The 21,105-nt window shown below is 39.2% G+C and overlaps 1 protein-coding gene across 5 annotated transcripts in view; it reads left to right on the forward strand.

Annotated features, from left to right (window-relative positions):
- RELL2 (RELT like 2) overlaps positions 1 to 21,105 on the forward strand; it is a 610,006-nt gene that overhangs the window by 575,591 nt on the left and 13,310 nt on the right. For all 5 annotated transcript variants that reach the window (XM_044069084.1, XM_044069083.1, XM_044069081.1 and 2 more), the window contains one exon: positions 15,971 to 16,609. In XM_044069084.1, coding sequence (XP_043925019.1) covers positions 15,971 to 16,562 — 592 coding nt within the window. In that variant the 3' untranslated portion in view covers positions 16,563 to 16,609. The remainder of the gene's footprint in view (positions 1 to 15,970; positions 16,610 to 21,105) is intronic.

Below are 21,105 nucleotides of genomic sequence, written 5' to 3' on the forward strand. Positions count from 1 at the left end.
TAGGTTGTCAAATGAATCAGTTTCTCTGGCATGAGGAAAGCCATCTGGGAAGTTGTATTCAAGCTTGCTCCCAGGAATATAATTTGTTGACAGGGTACCAGGTGTGATTTATTTTCATTTATGGTGTATCCCAGACAAGTCAGTACCCTTTGAACAAAGGCCAGATGATTCAAAAGTATGTCCTGGCTTTCTGCCTGAATTAGACAATCGTCCAGATATGGGTATATTTGAATATTTCTTTGCCTGCAGAATGCAATGACTGGAGCTAGGCACTTTGTGAATACCCTGGGTGCAGTAGATAAGCCAAAGGGCCGTGCAGAGAACTGATAGTGCATGTAGCCTGCTTTGAAGCATAGGTATCTTCTGCAAGACTCCCTAATAGGGATGTGTAGGTATGCTTCTTTTAAATCTAGTGTTTCCAACCATGCATCTTTGCCTAGCATAGGAAGCAGCTGGTGAAGAGTCAGCATCTTGAATTTTGGAATCACCAGAAAGGTATTTAGAGTAGAAAGGTCCAGGATAGGACGCCATGTATTGCCTTTTCTGGGTACCAGGAAAAGTCTTGAATAGAACCCTTGTCCCCTTTCCTCTTCTGGTACCAACTGAATAGCCCCCATGCTTAAGAGAGAGAGTACTTGCTTTTGGGCCCTGGCCACCCGCTTGGTGTTGGTAAGGTGTGGAAGTGAAATCTGTATCCTTGGGAAAATATATTTAAAACCCATTTGTCCTGGGTAATGAGTTCCCAGTTTTTGGCCTGCAGACCAATCTTTCCGCCTAAAGGAGCATTCAGTTGGGAAGTGCTTGGAAGTTTTAGAAGCAAGTCATTGAGACTGTTTTCCATAGGGGGGAGTCTTACTACTCCCTGATTTGGGTGCGGAAACCCCCCACTGCTTAGTCTTGTGTGTCCCCTGGGACTGAAACCTGGGGTTTCTGCTATGTCTGGGTTTGGCTTGAGAAGACCTTGAAGAGGCTGGAAAGGACCAATTTTTAGAGGGCCAGTGCCTACTAAATCTAGGAGGCTGCACTTGTAAGAAATCTTTAACAGTTTGCACAGATTTAGCTTTATCTTCCATTTTTTTAAGAACCTCCTCAGCCTTGTTGCCAAACAGGCAGCCCTGATTTAAGGGAGCATCCAGCAATTTAGCTTTAACATGATCATGTAAAGATTGCTGCCTAAGCCAAGCATGCCTTCTGAGCACAGAACCAGTAACAGCAGCCCTGCAAGAGGCCTCTAAAGAATCAAATCCACATTGCAAAGTATGTTTTCCAACCTGTTCAGCAGAATGTATTAAATCCTGTAATTTTCCACACAGTCAGGAATCAACATAATTTTCTGTTTAAGCAATCCAATAACATGTTGTTGATACTTTAACATATGAAACTGGCAGTTTAAAGCCCTAATGGCCAAGGTTGCAGAAGTGTAAACCTTCTTACCCCATCTATCCAGCACCCTGGAGTCTCTATCAGAAGGGGTAGGATTTTTAGCAGTAAGCCTTAATGCCCACGGGTCCCTGTGAAATAGTCTCTGGATCCGCAACAGGATTTTTAAAAAGGAACTTGTGTGAATCAGGAACCCTGTAATACCTGTCAGGTTTTCTGGGAGCAGGAGGCAAAGAATCAGGGGCCAAACTAGATTCCAAAAAGGCATCATCAACGATGTCTAGTACAGGAGGAATAGCTAAAGACCTATGCTGAGGCAGGAGTAAGAAATCCCTAAGCCTCTTATTTTGAATCTGAAAAATCCTGGCTTCCCCAGTGGAAATGTTTCCTTAGAATATGTAAGGTTTCACCAAAAGAAAAATTATCTGGAGGGGAAGCAGAGGGAATAGAGTCCTCTGCATCATAATCCTCATAAGTAGAGAAGGGCAAATTCAGATCATCAGAAGAATCAGAAAAATCAGAATCCAAATCAGAAGATTCATAAACAACTTCAGTCCTAGGTCTTTTAGAAGGGGGAGGCTGGCTTCCCCTGATTAAAGTTATAAGATCTTCAGCCATTCTTATCATTTGTTTTTTAGGCACAGAGGCCTGAGCATGCGGCCTGGGCGTCAGTTTTTTAGGCATGATTCGAGATTTAGGCCTAAAAGAAGAAGGAGGCATCAGTTTAACATGCAAGTCCATAGGCCTGAATACACCCTCAGAAGCCGGTGCCTGCACAGCGGCTCCAGCCCCATCCAAGGTAGAGACATCCGCAGGTTTCATAGATGAAGCATCCTGCTGCATACCGGACTCCAAAACGGTCTCAGTAGAGGCCTGCGAATCAGAAGTAGCGGGTATCAGGGGCTGCAAAAGCACCTGACTGAGTACCGGTGAACTGACGACTGGCTTAGTAGAAGCGTTGTCAGCAGTTTTAGATCTCGGCAGCCTGTCTCTGTCTTTATCCTTGCATTTTTTTGGAATCCTGGTAGTCGGATGGCTAACCAATGACATTTCTGGATAATTAAACTGAGAACCGAAATATTTAGAGGCAAAAATATACTAACGACGGATATTGCGCTAATTAAATAAAGCACAAAACCGACAGCACGGTATGTCGTGGTCAGGCAAGGAATACAGTACGAATGAAAATCTTTATGAGGTATTTGCTTTCCACAAGTAATGCAATTAATAACTTTTACTGACATCAGTAAGAAGCAGGAAAAAGTTTCCCCAATGGGGTACTTAGCTTTAGCTGAAGACTTCAGTTCTGAAACTCGAAAACGAAAATTTCAGGAGTCGGCTGACTGGCACTTGCGGACTGCTTTTGCTTCAGGCACCGCATGGCAAGAAAGACTGATGTAATGGCATCGGCTGCATGTTTTATACCCCTGACGACCTGACGTCATGGAAGAAGGGACAGCAACCGATACAGGACCCAAGACTTTGTTAATCAGGCCGACTGAGGGCTACTGCAAGCAGATAACCCAAAAGTGATGACTGCGACAGTGAAACACGAAGAACATTGAACATCTGCCTGGATGACAGCCACCCACTAACCAGCTTTTGCCAGTATTTTGATTTTTTGGTCCCTTGCACTTACCAGTTTTCTTTTCAGCCTTCTATTTCTGAATGTCTTGCACCAAATTCTAAAGGAAATGGTCAGCTTATTACAGGCACAGTATCACTAAAGGTAGTCCAGCCACATACTGACTATGCAGCTGTCATGCGCTTTACAGCAGCAGTATATTCACTAATTATAATTGTATGCAGCGGATGCACCTATAGTCAGAAATGTGCCTGGATCATACAGTGGCATCAGTAAGACAAAATCACTATTGTGTAGTGGCAACTAAGCCTATTGGTCAGCAAGTAATGCGTAGCTCACCCACTCTGGTGATATGTACTTACCTGGGCTTCACATTCATAAGTAAACCATGATTTACATACTAAATGACACAGTTAGTTTCATTAATATGTAACATCAAGCCACTGGCAATAAGAGATTTAAAAGAAACACATCAGTAACACTCATTACAACAATGCATCCATGTTATTATTATTTTTTGTTTCAAGATGGGCAGTATAATTCCAGGCAAAATCTAAAGAGGTAATAATAGTGGAGCCAGTAAATTCATCAACACGTTTTGACTATTGTTACTTTATAATGCACTAATTAGAAACTTTGATTTTCATATTTTATATATTCACTAAGCTACTCTGCTTTTAAGACCATTTCCACTTTTGTAAGAAAGTGTTCTATGCTGTACATGTCTGTTTGCACTTGTATGAACCTGAATGGGTTACTGAACAGGATATCATGGCATTTTTATTTAGCCTCAACACATCTATAATTTATTCTCGTAGAATTAATAGCGTCACTGTCAGATCTCAGGATGGCTACAGCATATAGTGTGTCACACAATTTGAGTGTAATGTTAAAGGACAATTTTTTTATGGAACAAAGCTTGCGTTTCTTTGATTAAACTTGCCTCAGCGTGAAAACACTATCAAGTTGGGATGGAGTCACTGGTATACTTCTGGCCACCTTTAGATGTTCACGTACCCACAGCTAGCCTCTGCTTCAGTTAATATCTTCAATTTCCATAGAAGGGGGTTACTTTTATTGCTATTATTTTCCAAAATGACATTTGCTTTTACATTTAACTGCATTTGTTCATTTGTGAACTTGACATAGCTTTTATAATAGTAACAAGTTCACACTTCGAACAAAGATTTTTGGGTTACAGTATGATGTCTGGCATTTCTTTCCAACAATTAATGGCTTTAGTTAACACTGGGGAGCATTACCTTTCTGCCAGTCATGTTTCTGTTTTTCTACAGATTATAATACCTAACACAGTCATGTAACATATTTTGACCGAAGATGTAACAGGGCTTCACTATTCAGTTGTATAAAATCAAACTAAGATTTGCATGGTTTGTAGTTCAGCTCTGTTGCTGCTAAGTTGTACTGTACACTAACTTAAAGAGCCAGGTTGATGTTTAATGGTCACTATGTCTTTGGTATAGTTTGTTACATTTATGTTTTCTTATTTATAGGTGCTCCCTGGGACACTCATAATTTGCTCATTTCAGGGCGAGATGAATAAACCTCTTTCTACAAATCTCAAGAGCGCATTTGTTCCAATAAATTCATGCCCCAAACCAATATATTTCCTCACAGCCATCCAAACCTCTATATGAAGCTGTCTGTTACTTCAATAACTCCTTATTAACCACACTAAACCAACAATCCCCACTAAAACACAAAAAGAGTGAAAATAAATTTGAACCCATGAAACTAAACACCTCATGAGAGACGGAGACAATGCTGGAAAAAAAAAGCACAAAACTAGTACCTAATACCACCTTGATATATATTGGTGTCTTAAAAACCACACACAGGCACTTGTTTGTCATGACAAAAAGAACTTCTCCACAAACTAGACCATACATGCAGCCCCCAGAAGATTTTGGAAAAATGTAAACAACCCCCTAAAAAGGCAGAAAACCCACCCCAAATTCTTTCCCATCAGTGGGCATCATTTGGACATTTCAAATTCAACAAACCATTCATGTCCAGTACTATACTTAACTCAGATAATAATAACCTATACTTGCATCACATAACCCCCTAACCATAACTCCACACCCAAGTCAATCTAGCAACCATCCAGAGAAATACCATAAGAAAATGTATTAAAAACTGAAATCCACAACAGCAGCGCCTGACAACTTGCCATCCGAATATCTAAGTATAGCTGCTGACAGCATTTTCTGTTCTGTATCTATCCTAATTAATAGATCCATTTCAGAACACTATATCCCAACCCTATGGAAAGTTTCCTTAATAATCACATTACACAAAGGTGGCATATCCACCAAACTGTCAAACTATCACACTATAGCAATCCTTCCTCCTCTCTCCAAAGTACTTGAAAAATGCATACATAAGCAACTCCTAGCCTTTCTGTTTGATAACCAATTACTGTCTTCTACCCATCATGGCTTTCAACTCCACCACACCTCTGAAACTGGCCTACTAAATTCCATTAATCAAAGTAAAAACTCAGGTAATTTTGTCTCCACCATTTTTCTTGACTTGCCAAAAGCCTTTGACACAGTCTCATATCAACTGCTCCTCCAAAGATTCAGTCTTATAGGCCTCACAACTCCCTCAATTAACTGATTCACCAGCTACCTAAACAATCAGACCCAGTCTGTAAAATGGAATGACTCCCACTCCGCCTTCCTTCCAATCACTACAAGAGTCCACAAAGGCTTTATACTTGGGCCAGTACTTACCGATATCTTCATTAATGATATGCACAAGGAATCAAAACTTGCCACCATAAAACAAAATGCTGATAACGCAACTTTAGTTTGCTCAGCCCCGAATCTTCCTACCTCAGTAACCATTACACAAGAAACTTTCATCTCTATAGAAAACTGGCTAAATAAATCTTCAATTGGTCTTAAACCCCAACCCCAAACTAATTCTATTCCTTCCCAAAACATTAATCAAAACAGCGCAGACTTTAATATGATCTCCTCAAACAGCACAAAAATTGAAAATGTCACAAATGCAAAACTACTAGGAGTTATCATTGATACAAGTTAAAATTTGATCTTCACCTTGATACTGCAGTCAAAAAGACACTGGGCTCTGTTTACAGAGCAAAGCACCTGCTAAGTGATTATAGTGAAAAAAAGGGAACAAAGCTGCCAACCTCCCCTTTCTTTTCTACCCCTTTTATATGCCTCAACAATATTCACAAATCTCAACTCTACCACCAAACACAAACTAGAATGTACCTACTACAAAATTAGCAAATTCACCTGCAGCCTCCAAAACCACTCCCATTGTTTGTGGCACAACTGGTTGAACTTTCTCAAGACATCACCTTCTCTCAGCTACTCACACCCCACAAAATATTTCACCATCCACTTAAAACACCCTCGCTGTCAAATCTCATAAGGTCCTCAGAACTTTAACTGTGGCTAATAAACCAAGCAATCAGTAGAGTGACTCTCCATTCCCAAAGCATGCAAAAAAAACCTTCCAGACCACATCAGGTTTTTAAATAACCTGCAACAATTCAAATCTGCCCTAAACTATAACCTGGCAATTAAAACTATGCAACTGTACCACACATAGTTTGAAGTGCACACTGCTAACTCTGTCCACTATGGATACTATGCCAGTGTATTAATATATATGTATTTCCTTAATCTGATATTCTTCATAAATAATGTCTGTTGACGTTTGGCTTTGAAATACTTAGCAAACGATATTTAATGACTGTTTTTTATTTTTGAAATGTCAAAAATGTATTTCTATCCTTGTTCTGGAGCTTTTCTTCCTAGGCCTCCACTGAAAATGAGCATTTTAGTTCTCAGACAAGACCTTCCCTGTTAACAGAACCAAATAAATACATACAAACATAAATAAATACATAAAAGAAACCTAGACTTGTTCATTATAGCACTCTGTGGTGCCCAGTCTGCCCTTCGTGGTAACCCATGACAGATATTGTCAGATGTCCATTCTGTCAGTGTCACATCTGTGAAATAAAGAAAACTGTCTTTTACATATAATCAGTTTGTTTTCTATAACAAAGAAAGCTCCTTGGCCACTTACTAGAGTTTGTTAACCATCACCCTAACTCAAATCACTTCACAAGTATGCGAGGGGAGCCTGATGGTAAAAGTACAAGTTTGGCAGTCCCTCATCCCGAGAGATTTGTATACATTTCACAACAAACTTGTTCATTTGTGCTTCAACTACATTTATTTATTTATTTTTTTAACATTTGTTTACCGGGAAAGCCCAACTTGGAACGGAGCCAATTTTCAGCGAAGGCCCAGGAAGATATTCTCCAGATGCATGTCTTTGTAATGTGGGAGGAATGAGGGATTGTAATGTGGAAGGAAACCGGAGCACCCAGAGGAAACACACATGGATGCAGGGAGGACATGCAGACTCCGCACAGAAGGTACCCCAGCCGAGAATCAAACTGAAGAACTTCCTGCTGTGAGATGACAATGCAACTACTGCACCACTGTGATGTCTGTCAATGATTAAGTCAATGAGGAGTCAAACTCACTGCTGGAGCTGTTTGCTGATTTCTGGACACACCACAAACAAGACCACTGAAATAGTGGCTATTCAAAGTGTGATTATCCATCCTCCATCACTGCCTGTCATTCAGTAACGGACATTCCCTACCTTCAGACTTTGGCAGCAGAGAACTGAGTTACTCAGAGGCTTTCCACAAAACCAACATGGCAAATACAGAAAGCAAACCTGAGGAGTGTGTGCTGGGCACATTTACACACATGTATAAGGAGGACAGAGCCATTTAATTATATATGGTTATTGCTGTTATTATAAAATGATATGCAAAAGAAGATCTTAACGAGTCTGCATCAAGAAATGACCCTCCACGTGCAAGGAGAGGGATATGACCTTTAGCAGTGCTGTACAGTCAAGAGCTCATGAAGTCAATGGCCCACCTTCATCCACTCTGCCCAGATGGAGTTCAGTTAGTATGACTGATGTCTGCAATAAAGAAGGAGGCATCCAAGCTCATTAACATACCAGCCACAACTGTACAGAGATGTGCCCAGTTAACCACAGGGAAAGCCATGCAGCACATAATGAGGAAGTATGCACTCCAGAAACTGGACTTGAAGAGAAGGTGGAAGTGAAAAGTGGCTGTAGAGAAGACATTCACATCCCTAGATACTTTGTATATGTGGCACGGCAGTGAGGTCTGGAAACCACATCATACAATATAGGGACCTGGAAGGAGCAAACACCAGTCCTGTATTATGATCACGGAAGATAACATTACCTGCTTGACACACAGTCCCATATGGCTTATGGCTCATGTATAGGACATTCCCACATGGACAACTATATATGGATCCATGGATGACTTGTATTTGTTGGCATTGCAAGCTATGGCCCTTTAATCTGTTTCTTAATGTCTAATAAGAGCCCTTTTAGTGGCAACAAGGTACCACATTGCAAGCTATGGACCTTTAATCTGTTTCTTAATGTCTAATAAGAGCCATTTTAGTGGCAACAATGTACCACCAAAATAGTCACTTCTTGCACCATAGTAATGCCCATGGATACATGTTGGCTGGATGCTTTTGAAAGTATTTCAATATAGGATTGCTTCATCTACAAAAATTTGACATCAGTGTCCTTCCAAAGCCTCTCTAACATTTCTAGTACTTGCCAGGCTTTCAAATGTCACAAAGGAAAATCCCCTTGACTTTTTGAGTCACTCTATTCTGGACTATAATGGCCTTCAAAAGAAGCACATATTTACCAAACTTTCCATTCAAACTTTGTCAAAACCACCATTGAATGCCTTTGCATCCACGGAATACATATGGACCTTCTGTCTTTTCACCTTACATAATTTTTGTCTATTAAGACACTCCATCTTTAAATCTGATTTAGATGGAGTTTTCTGTGGTCCCTTAAAAAGCTTCTGTAAATCATTCATTTTTTATATATTTTCTTTAATCTGTCATTATGTTTCCTTAAAGAAACTAAAGGAAACTAAAGCTCTGTTTCAACACAACCAACAGTTTATTTATGTTTGTTGAATCAGTTTTTTCAGAACACAAAAATATATTTCTCTGTATCACTATTCCAGTTTATACAGAAAGTTCAGATGGTGTTTTGGAGGGTCTACCTGAGAATATTGAAAGCCATCATCGTCGAAGCTGAATTCATCTGGATGACATCCACAAAAACCCACTTCATTGACAGACCAGATGAACCAAATCCGTAAGTAACCTGTTGGCCGTGAAGGTGAACTTTGCCCTTTCCCAAACTATGGTGCGATCTCGGAGCTGGTATATTTAATTGGAGGGGTGTGGGGGCACAGCCCCCACCTGGGTGTGTTTTGAGTGTTCCAGTGTTGGTTTTGTGTGTATTTGGGTGACTTAGTACTTACCCTGGGAAGGATTTCATTCATCTGGTCTTACAATGAAGTGGGCTTTCATGGATGTCTTCTTGAATCCTTCTTTGACAATGTCAGCTTTCGATATTTTCAGGTAGACCCCTTTTGAATAAGGTATCAACTGCCTTTTCTGTTTTATGATAGCTCTTTTGCTGGTCAACCATATACCTTTGTATTTTATTTCCATTTTCAGAAACCATCTATTTCAGATTTACTGCTGATTTTTCCTGCTTAGAGACAGCATCCCCTGGATGTTTTTGCCATTTCGCATTCTCAGTAAATGTTCTGACTTCTTTTTGCAGAGCTGTAAAATGCAGGCAGATTGTCCAATATATGTCTTCATGCATGTTTTGGCTTTGCATCAACTTGGACTATAGTTGCAGCTTTACCCCTGATAAGACTGCCATTATCTTTTCCATAATCTCTTGCTTTTTACTAATATATTCTCACTTAAACAAATTCTATCAGTATCATATACTGTCTTGTTCCTGCCTATTTTGATATAAAGTATTCTTATTCGGCTGTACCACAGCAATGTTTGCAACCAGACTTGGCTGTTGAACATCACTTTCTTGTGGAAACCTAGGCTGTTGTATCTTAGCACAATCTAAATGGTTACACCTTCCAAAACAGCAGCTTTATTTTCAGTACAGTCACTGTTTTACCTCTCAGTTTTTAGTACAGTTTACAACTTCACAACACCAGGATAACTAATGGTTTTCTTCATTACAGTGCAGAGCAGTAAGCCCTCTTTTCACTGTCATAGGGTTTAACTTTTAGAGGTAGCACCTCACAAAACTTTCAAATATTGGCACAAGAATTATGTCAATTTTCAAAGCACGTAACATTTATGCTGCATTTCCCTAGTATAACACCAACAAATAATTTTCTTTTCTAAAAAAACCTTTAACAAGATGATTCACATTTATTGCTACAGTAAGTCTCTCTATGGGGACAAGGTAATCTTCTTTCTTTTTATATGCACAAATGTTCTTCAGCATTAATAATTCAGTACTCATGAAGACTTTTTTTTCATTTTATAAATGATTCTCATACATTTTGCCATGTTTATTACTATTGTTCAGTAGGAGAAATAGATTCAAACAGTGTATTTAATGCACAGCTTAATGTACAGCACAATTCACTTGCAGCTTCAACGGCATCTACCACATTTCTATCAGACACTGATTTTTTACTTGTTTTAAATGCAGTACAATTTTCAAAGCAAAAAAAATTATATCTTGTTCATGAAAGCAGTTTTTGTTTTCCTGTTGTAACATACCATATTCTGAATCACATTCAACAGCTTGTGAATAATTAGCGCTGCAGTTCAGAACAGAAAGTGCACTCACAATTTTCCAGTGCATACCATTCAAAATTGTGTGATTCATTTTCTCAGTCAGCCAATGCAAAAAAAAAAAAAAAAAAAAAAAATCTTCAGCATTTTTCTTTCACTGTTATTTCTGAACACACATTTTGTACTGCCACAAACATTTTCCCAACACCTTTTACACCAGCTGAGTAAACTTACTGTGCACAGTTTTGTTAAGCAACATTTCAGCAATTTCCTGTCACATATAATAGCACATTTCATTACACCATTATTCTTCATGCAGCTCCTTTCAGCCTAGTTTTATAATTATTTCACTTCCTTCACTCAAAGTCCAGTCTCTGTTTCTGACTCTGTGCTGTAAGTGTGGTTTGGAGAAATTCAAGTACTTTGTCATGTTGGCTTAAAGGTCAGACACACCCTGGAGAGATTAATTTCCTTCTGGATGTAGCAAATGTAACAAAAGCAAAGCACAATTCCGATTTAGCAAAATGACAACATCCTAAGCTAGGGTATGGCTGATTTAGTGTGTAGTAAGTCAGGACTTTAATCAGGTTACAGTTTCGTGAAATAAAAAAATTGTTCCTATTGCCCACTGAAACGACCAATGTAAGAACTTAACGATCATATTTAGAAAGAAATTAGCTCAAAACTACATGTTCTAAGTGCATTCTACATTATGGATATCCCGTCTTCTATGCTTTTCATAATGCATTTCAAATATACGTATCAATGTTCAACACATTTCATTGACTTTTCTTGGTAACATTGGGAAAGAGGTCTAAGTACTCTTAGTTTGAAAATAGAATGCACTTCACATAAGTAAGCTCTCATTTATTTATTTATTTTACATCTGTTGACCGGGATAGTCCGACTGGATACATGTCTATTTTCAGCAGAGGCCCGGGGAGAAAAGCTCCAGAAACACAGATAAGCTTAACACTTAAGAGACATGTATATTTACAAAGTATGGAGTGTTTCTCCCCGGGCCTCCGCTGAAAACAGGATCTGTGGAACCTAGTCGGACTTTCCCGGTCAACAAATGTTAAATAAATAAAAATAAAATAAATAAAATGTAGTCCACAGGAAGGGACTCACAGGATACATAGTGACTTTTAATATACAAAACCAGTATGTGGCAACAAATAGATATGAGCAGAAAATGCATACAATACACTTAGACATAATAGGCAAAATGGTAGTTAATCAGGGTTAGTACAGTGGCAAAGTCAATGCATTTTAAAATTTTGTTTGAGGCCATTTTTGAAGAGATTTAGAGAGGGTTCCAGAGTAAGGTTAGCTGGAATTGAATACCAAGTTTTGCCAACAAAGTTGGCAAACAGGGAATCTCCAGCTGAGTTGGTAGCTTTATATGTTTAGACCTGAAGTTTGTTGGATGAGCGTAGTGGCTTAGGGTTATTATATGGTTTTATGATGTTTATGAGTGCAGAAGTATTTTCAGGTTTGTTGAGAATTTTGTGTGCTACTATGAGCTGATTAAACAGAATTAAGTTGGGCAATTCAAGCCACCCTAGGAGATTAAGGTTTTGACAGTGATGTGTCCTGTATGTTGAGCTGGTGGCAAATCTGGTAATGTGGTTGTAGGAGAGTGAGAGTTTAAGTTTTGATTTATTCAAGTTAGAGAGTATGGGGAGGCATATAAAAGGGTAGAGAGGAGATGAGAGTGGGTAATTGCGGTTCTAGCTAATGGAGTTAGGAAGAGTTTATTTCTATACAGTGACAAAAGCTTCTTGTTGATGGTTTTGATAGTTTTATTGACATGCAAATCAAATTTGAGATTATCAACTATTACCCCTAAGAAATTTCAAATAAGATAACTGGACTGCGGAGCAACCAAGGCTAAAAAGTCATTTATATCCACAACAGCAGCATATAAGAAGTCCATGAATCAAAAATAAAGTCTATTTAAAACACAGGTTTATTCGACAATGGTAAGCGCTTTCACTTAGGAGCTTCATCAGACCAAACATGCAAAAAGAAAAGCCACATATATATAAGCAACAAGATAATCAATAGTAGTAATTCAATTAACTTTCATTAAAGCTACATAACCAATATAAATCTACAGTTACAAATCTATATGAAAATAAAACTATGCAAAGTATTAGTTCAATATATCCTCATAATTAAAATTAAAAGACATAAATCTTAAAAAGCTAAATGTATATAAAATATGTATAAAATATATAAAAATATAAAAAAATATATATACATATATAAGATATATATAAGAATGTCAGAAACAATGGCCAGATTAATTACACAACCTCCTCCTCTTTAGAACGGGCTTGATAGAAGCCCTCTCATTTAAGCCCTTGCCTCTATCCGCTTTCAAAATAATAATCCAACATGTTTCCCTATATTCAGTGTATGTTCTGACATCTCCCTCCCTACTACTCAGTTTAATTGCCTGCATAACCCTAAATTTGAAAGTGTGATGTACTCCTTGCTCAGTGACATGTTTCGACAGGGCATTGTTAGTGGGACTCTTCTTTATATTATACATGTGTTCCCTCATTCTGTCACGCAGTACCCTATTAGTTTTTCCCACATAAAACACCCCACAGGATTCACATTCTGCTAGGTAAACCATGTGAGGGGTCATACAACTATGGACACCTCTAAACCAAAAATCTTTATCTAGGTCTGGATGGTGAAACACCTCTGCGGTATTTATATAACGACAGAAGTTACAGGATCCACATGGTTCAGTATAGCCAAAACTTATCTTTTCCATTCCCCTTTGACTAGTACATAGAAGTCTCTTCAGGTTCTTATGATTTTTAAATCTAAACTTGGGCACATCGCCTACTATGTGGCCAATCGCATCATCGACCAGCAAAATCGGCCAATGTTGTTGAAACAGCTTGGTAACATAGCCCGTATCACTGGTATAATATAATGGAATCTTGGTGAAATTAACTTTACCATGGCTCCCTGGACTTTCAAAAAAATATGATGGCCCATAATATGGTTTTGCTTTGGTCTCTCTCAAAAGGGCCAGATCCTCCCACTGTCTCTCTAACTCTGCTCGTGTATACTCCCTGTCTAGCAATTTCTTTTCAATATTGGCTAATTCCAGTTGGAACCCAGTCTCTGAGGGATTCATCCTGAAAGCTGTCATACCTTGTCCTCTGACAAGGTTTTTAAATATATAACCAGGATGCATGCTAGACCTAAACAGGAACGCATTCCTGTGACAGGTTTTATGAAAAATTCCTGTGTTAATCATCCCTTGTTCCAACTTCTCAACATATACGTCCAAGTATTCTATAAAATTATAGGAGAACTGGTATGTGAATTTCAAACATTCTATTAAGCCATTCATAACCTCAAAAAAATTGACAAATTCTTGATGAGATCCTCGCCACAAAATAAACAAATCATCCACAAAACGCCTGTAAAACAAAACATGCTCTTGAAACTCAACTTGAAGAAACAACAAGTCTTCCTCCCATTGGGCCAAAAACATGTTGGCATAGCTATTGGCACAGGAGGTGCCCATAGCTACGCCATGTCTTTACAAATACACCTCATCCCCAAACATGAAGACATTGTTGTTAAGTACTGTTTCTAAAAAGAAACAGATTAAATCAATCTGTGGGGAAATAAAGATAAGTTTAGTGTGGTTGTCTGTGGAAATAGAGGTACCATTACTGGAGGAGATGGAGAGAGGGGTGGATCTACTAGTGGGGGCGAACAGTAGCACTTTAGTTTTGTTAGTATTCAGGAGTAACCGGTGATTAGAGAGCCAATTTTCAAATGTGTTAAATGTATTCTGGGTTAAGATTTACAGATCTGACGGGGAGGAAGCTGTGCAGACCAGGGTGGAATTGTTTGCATACTGGATGCAGGTTGCTTCTGGGAGGACAGTGTGGAGGTTGTTGATGAAGATAGAAAAGAGTAGGGGACCTAAAATTGAGCCCCGAGGGACTGCAAGGGTGAGAGATAATAGGGTGGACAGTTTGTTCTGCCATAATACCGCCTGTTGTCTACCACTCAGATAGGAGAGGAACCACTGAATAACATGGTTGTCCAGGGAAATGGCTTTCAGACAGTGAATGAGTAGTTGGTGGTTGACCATATCAAAGGCTTTTGAGAGGTCTAGAAAGAGGGCTGAGATAGCATATTATTGTTCCAATTTTGATGTATGACATTGGTTAAGGAAAGGAGAGTGGATGTGGTGCTGTGATGGGGCCTAAATTCATGCTGGGAATTGGCCAGCAGATTGTTTTGGATGAAATAGTGCATAAGTTGTTTATGTACGCACTTCTCCATTATTTTGGCTAGTGGTGAAAGAATGGCAATGGGTCTATAATTGCATAGTTCTGTAGAACTTCTGCATTTGTGGAGTGGGACAACATAGGATACTTTTCAGATGGAGGGGATAGCACCATCTGTTAGAGTTCTGTTGATCAGGATAGAGATGGGGTAGGCTATGGTGTCCACAGCTTTTTGTAAGTACTCTACTGAGTGGAGGTCAGCAGATAGGGTGGTGGGTTTTAAATTTTTGATTAGGGATCGAATACAACAATTAGAGCACAAAATTACATCATTCTTGTACAGCCCCTTTGCACTACCTTACTCGTGTGTTAACCATAACCCTTGTCTTACTCATGTCCTTAACCATAACCCTACACATTTTATTATTAAAACCTTTCCCTAACAGTACCCATAATTAAAACAAACAGACACTGAACATGTACAACACCAAACAGGTACAACAATAAATCTATCCCCTTACTTAACTATAACTCTAATGCTAAAAAGCAAACTCTTGCACATACACACTAACTATAATGCAATCTTGCACATTTTCAAAACCACCACCTTTGAATGACTCTCTCTCTATATATATATATATATATATATATATATATATATATATATATGTGTGTGTGTGTGTGTGCATATATATATATATATATATATATATATATATATATATATATATATATATAGTCTATGTTTGTGAATAAGAAAGAGGAGAGAGAGTGTGAGAAATCCTAACAGTCTCACAGTACTAGGCATTGAATTGCTGAATACTCAAATTCTTTCAGTAGCATTTCTGTAAATGTAGACAAAGCAGTTCAAAACAAAGAAAAGCAAAGAGTTAGTTTCACTGCAGAAACTAACGTATTAGTGATGTGCTGTTTGTAACTCTGTGTTAGTCATGCACTGGTATGTAGTAAAATGTTATTTTCTTCTTTCATAGATTCCGAGTTACACATATTGGGAAGAAACCAAGTATCCCAGAGCAAGACCATGTTCCAGGTTGTAGTGGTAATGTTGAGGAAGTTGGTATTATGCAGCAAAGCAACACCTGTGGAGAAAACTCCTTGACAGACGATATTAGTAACTCTCTCCAGGCAGATACCCCAAAGGATGAACGAGTCTCTAATGGAACACTCCAAATGGAAATTTATAAGAATGGAACAGGGGCACGAACGGTGTCACAGGAAGAGATAGATTATAAGGCTACAGAGTGCACAGCTGACACTATCCTGAAGACCAGTGTTACAGACAAGAGTCTGAGTAGCTTAAGTACCAGGAATGGTGAAACTTTAATGAAATCTAAGGAAACAAACCACAGCAATTCAACTCTGAGTGAAGGTCATGGAAATGTAAGAGTACTAGCCCCCTCCTCAAGAAAACTTCAAAATGATTTGTGCAAGGACAGAAAAATGCAGACAGGAACAGAGACTAACGGCACGGTCTTGAATAGTGACATAGAGATGGAGGAAATAATAGTTGTACAACATTGGAATCAAAATGAAGATGAAAATGAAAAAAGTAAAAAATCATGAAATAAGAGAAAATTAGAAAGAAAAGCCATGATTCAAAGGTGTCAAAGGTACATATCTCATAAATTTTAAGAATGTAGTGGTCCTATGTGGCAACAAACAATGGACTGGATTGTGAGTTATGTATATGGCTAAAGGTTCCTTAAACCTAGAGTCACAAAGATCTAGCAACCATACAGAATAAGTGCAGGCAATATCTTACACCTGCATGCACAGTGTTAGTGCTTGCAGCTGGCATAATTAGCCGTGCAATCATGTAGTCTTCCTAATAAAGCCATTAACAAAGGTTAGTAAAACCATTTGAAAAAGTAGCAGGCACACCTGGTCTCCACACAGCTGTGAAGAGGGGCACTAAATATATCAGTAAGAAAGACAGCCATTAGCAAAGAATGTGATATGAGCTACAATGTTAGGTTTATAAGTAAAATGTACGCTGCACACACATATCATACTTTGAGTTTGTAAGTACAGTGTACACAGCACACATATTACAGCTAAGGCTTATAATTGCAGCGTACACAGTACAGATACCAGAGCTAAAGCTTATAAAGTTCAGTTGTGTAAGATATTACCATAACAGTAGATGTCCTTCTTTTTACTGTTACAGTATGCGTTCACTCTTGGAACTCTTGCAAAGGAAAGTCCAACATCCAGCCAGTATACTAAAGCCTTTATCACCTAGGCAGCATGGTACATCAGACGTATGCTCCCTGTGCAAGCATAAGGCATAAAGGTGACGTATGTGTGCTCTCAAAACTGAGAGCATCCCAGGAGAACTAGGACCCCCAGTGGAAAGGAGGACATGTTCATCCAGAAAAGGGAAGAAAGGAAGGAAGAGAAGGAGGAACCTCTTGGCCAAGAAGAAAATACCACCCATGCAAAAGGAAGGGGAAAGGGGGACAGGAGGGAGGAAGTGAATAATACAAAAGTGAAAAGAAGGACAACTACTGTAAGGGTAAGATTTTACACAACTGTACTATGAACTTCCATATCACTGTTGTAGTATTCATCACATCTGGGAGAGTACAAAAGCTACTGAGAAGGTAGGGAGGAAGAAGGCAAGGTGGATCCCTCTGAAACCCCACGCAGGATTGCCTTGGCAAAACCTGTCCTGGCCCTGGAAATAATATCCAGTGTTTAATGTTTTGTGAAAGGGTGAACAGAAGACCAAGTAGCAGCTTCAAGAGTGGAGTTGGTGTCCAAGCTTCTGAAGAAAGACCTTGAGGAAGCCATTGCTCTAGTAGAATGGGCCCTCATGGAAGCAGCCATTGCTCTAGTAGAATGGGTCCTCATGGAAGCAGCCATTGCTCTAGTAGAATGGGCCCTCATGGAAGCAGCCATTGCTCTATTAAAATGAGCCCTCATGAAAGCAGACACTGCTCTAGTAGAATGGGCCAACATGGAAGCAGACATTGCCCTAGTAGAATGGGCTCTCATGGAAGGAGACATTTGCTTTCCATGACAAGAATAACAGAAATAAAAGGCATTGGAAATCCAGGAGGAGATGGTTTGCTTACAAACTGTCTGACCCAAAGTTCTGATATGAAAATAAACAAAAAGCTGATCAGATTTATGAAAGACCTTTGTTTTGTTTAAATATCTGAGCTGTCTATGCAAATCCAAAGTATGAAGAACATTTTCACTGGCAGACTGAGAAGAAGGGGAAAAAGGAAGCTAGATAGACTGATTAAGAAACAGCTCATTAACCACCTTGGGTATAAAAGAAGGGTTTATATGAAGAGACACTGTCTCTATGAAACCAAAACAGGAATGCCCACCATCAACACCTGGAATTCGGACACCATTTTATCAGAGGTTACAGCAATCAATAAAACAGTCTTCCAGATGCAATGTTGCAAAGAAACTGCAACAGCAGAAGGCTCAAAAGGAGCCTGCATCAACTTTTCAGGGACAAAATTAAGGTCCCAAGAATGAGCTTCCTTGGGATTCTAATACGAAGAATGCCATTAAGAAACTGCTTGACCTCAAACCTAGAGGCCAAAGAGGAGTAAGTGGCAGAAATGACTGACAAGTTGGCTTTCAGTGAAGAATAAGCCAAGCCAGCATGTAGAAAATTCATACTGGAAAGACAGAACCAAGGGGACCTCCACTGAAAAGGGGTCATAGTAATGTTTAAAACACCAAACAGAAAATTTCTTCCATTTGGACCCATATGATTTCCTAGAATTAGGTTTCCTGGCCTCCTGCAGGACCCTAAACATGTCCTCAGAAAACTGGTGTCTGAAAGGAATTAGATCCCTATGACCTAAAGTATCAGTTGAACAGTGGACAGATGTTGGTGAAGGAGAGTTTCTTTGTCCTGTTTGAGAAGATTCATGCAGTGAGGTAACTTGTGATTAGTTCCCCTGGCCAGATGGAACAGGAGGGGGAATAAGTGCTGTCTAGACCAAAATAGAGTCACCAACAAGATTTTTGGTGAGTCCTTCTTGATTTTGCGAAGAACCCATGGAAAAAGAGAAATGGAAGGAAAGTAATACAGGAACATTCCCTTCGAAAAGAAAGACATGGTGACCACCTTCCAAGCCAAAGGGCTTGCCACTCTAGAACAGAACAGCGGAAGTTGTCTGTTTAGAGGGGAGGCAAAAAGATACCTGAGAAATATTCCACGGATGAACTATGTCTAGAAATACATCCCTGTAAAACATTCATTCATGACACTGTGTCCTGGATCTGCTGAGAAAATCTTCCACAAGATTGCACACTGAAGGAATATAAACTGCCTGTAGGGTAATCTGCAGATTGATGGGAATTTCCCATGTTTGAAGAGCTAACCTGCAAATAAGGTGAGAGCGTATGCCTCCTTGTTTGTTGATGTACCACATAACTAGGGTGTTGTCCATATAAGCCTTTAAAGGACTTGGGATCCGGGACCCGGTGTGATGTCCGTCCTCTGGGCCAGTAATCAAGGAGCCTGAATCCTCACCACTGACACCAGTGAGGGACATTCACTTGGAACAAAAATAGATACACATAGTGTTTCCAGATATAGCTCTCTGCACCAAGCAGAATTTCCCTTAAGAGCACACACGGAACACATTCAGTCTGGGGTCTGGATTTCCCTCTCTCTCCAGGCCCCAGTAGGACTCCCCAGTGGCACTGCTATAGAGCTGAGTCCTCAGCCGAGTGTCCCAGACCAAGTCTTCCACCACCCTCTCTGTGAAACCAGTGCTCTGTGTCCCTGGTCCAAGTAGCTGACACACACACCCTTTGAGATTTTAATTTTACACACACACACACACACACACACACACACACACACACACACACACACACAAACACACACACAAACACCTGGGAAAGGCTGGCACAGATTTACTAGCTATGCCCCTCTGCCCAGACTATAAAGTAGACACTAGGCTCTTACCATGGTATCCAATTATACTGAGTAAAAGTAACACTAATACAAGGGGTAGTGTTTAATCAATGCAGCAAGGCTTCCAGGAGTGGCCACGCTGTCACCAAATAAATATAAGTACTCTCAAACATTAAAACATTCTCTAAAAGACCAGCCACAATGAAAAGTTTAAATATATTTAATAATAAACAATCAAAACATGAAAATACTTAATATCTATTTCAATAAACACCAGAATTTCATTCACAGGAAATACTAAAGTAACATAGATGAATAAATTCACAGATACAGAAAAACAGTAATTAACTAATTTCACTATATTTTCCTGACTGATCTAAAGAATTACTATTCCCTGGTTACTTACTAAAGCAAGGCAAGATGATGTAGGTGAGGGGGTACTTCTTGTCAGGTTTCAAAAACAGACTGCACTCAGATTTCTGTCTCATCTAGTATTAAACCATCATTTCAGTACTGGATTACAGAACATCAGATACATCTGGTCATCTGACATTTTGTTCCCATACTACCCCCCTTTACTAGAAACTGAACCAGAATCTTGCACACAAGTGTTACCATGCACACAGATAAAACTTTGCTAAGATGTGTTATAGCAATCTGGAAGTCATAAAATCATTTCAACACTTCAACCCTTCCAGGGTAGCAATTAGTTCACTGCTAAGGACAATGCAGCAAGATTCCTAGTCCTTTTTTTCACAGACATTTTGTCTCTGACTGCAATTAGACCTGTAAGATGCAATCTTTATGATCTTCCAGGTAATTTAATTTCAGACTATTTTTCAAAGTTAGCTGGACTGAGATTAACCTCTTCTCTTCCAGTATCCTCTGTTACAATATATTAAGCTCAACAGTTACAATACAGGCTGGTATAAAGGTGTATTTCTTTTTCTGTCCAGCAGGGCCCACTGTTGGTATATTTTTAACACAAGCAACTTTACAAATACATTTTCACCACAAGTACCTGTAACAAATCAGCTTGATATATAAATGACATATAATTCTTTGCAAAACTCCAGCTAGCTATGCTGGCATGTTTCACATCCACTGCCCTACTTCTCCTGGCATAGCTGGCAATACCTCACATTGTTACACCTGGGACCCAGGACCCAGAGAAGGTAAAAAATGAGAGCCCTCATCTCCTTGATGTTGATA

Source organism: Protopterus annectens, chromosome 4.part0 (genome assembly GCF_019279795.1).
Source record: "Protopterus annectens isolate FY-2018-M chromosome 4.part0, PAN1.0, whole genome shotgun sequence".
In the NCBI taxonomy this organism is placed as follows: Eukaryota; Metazoa; Chordata; order Ceratodontiformes; family Protopteridae; genus Protopterus; species Protopterus annectens.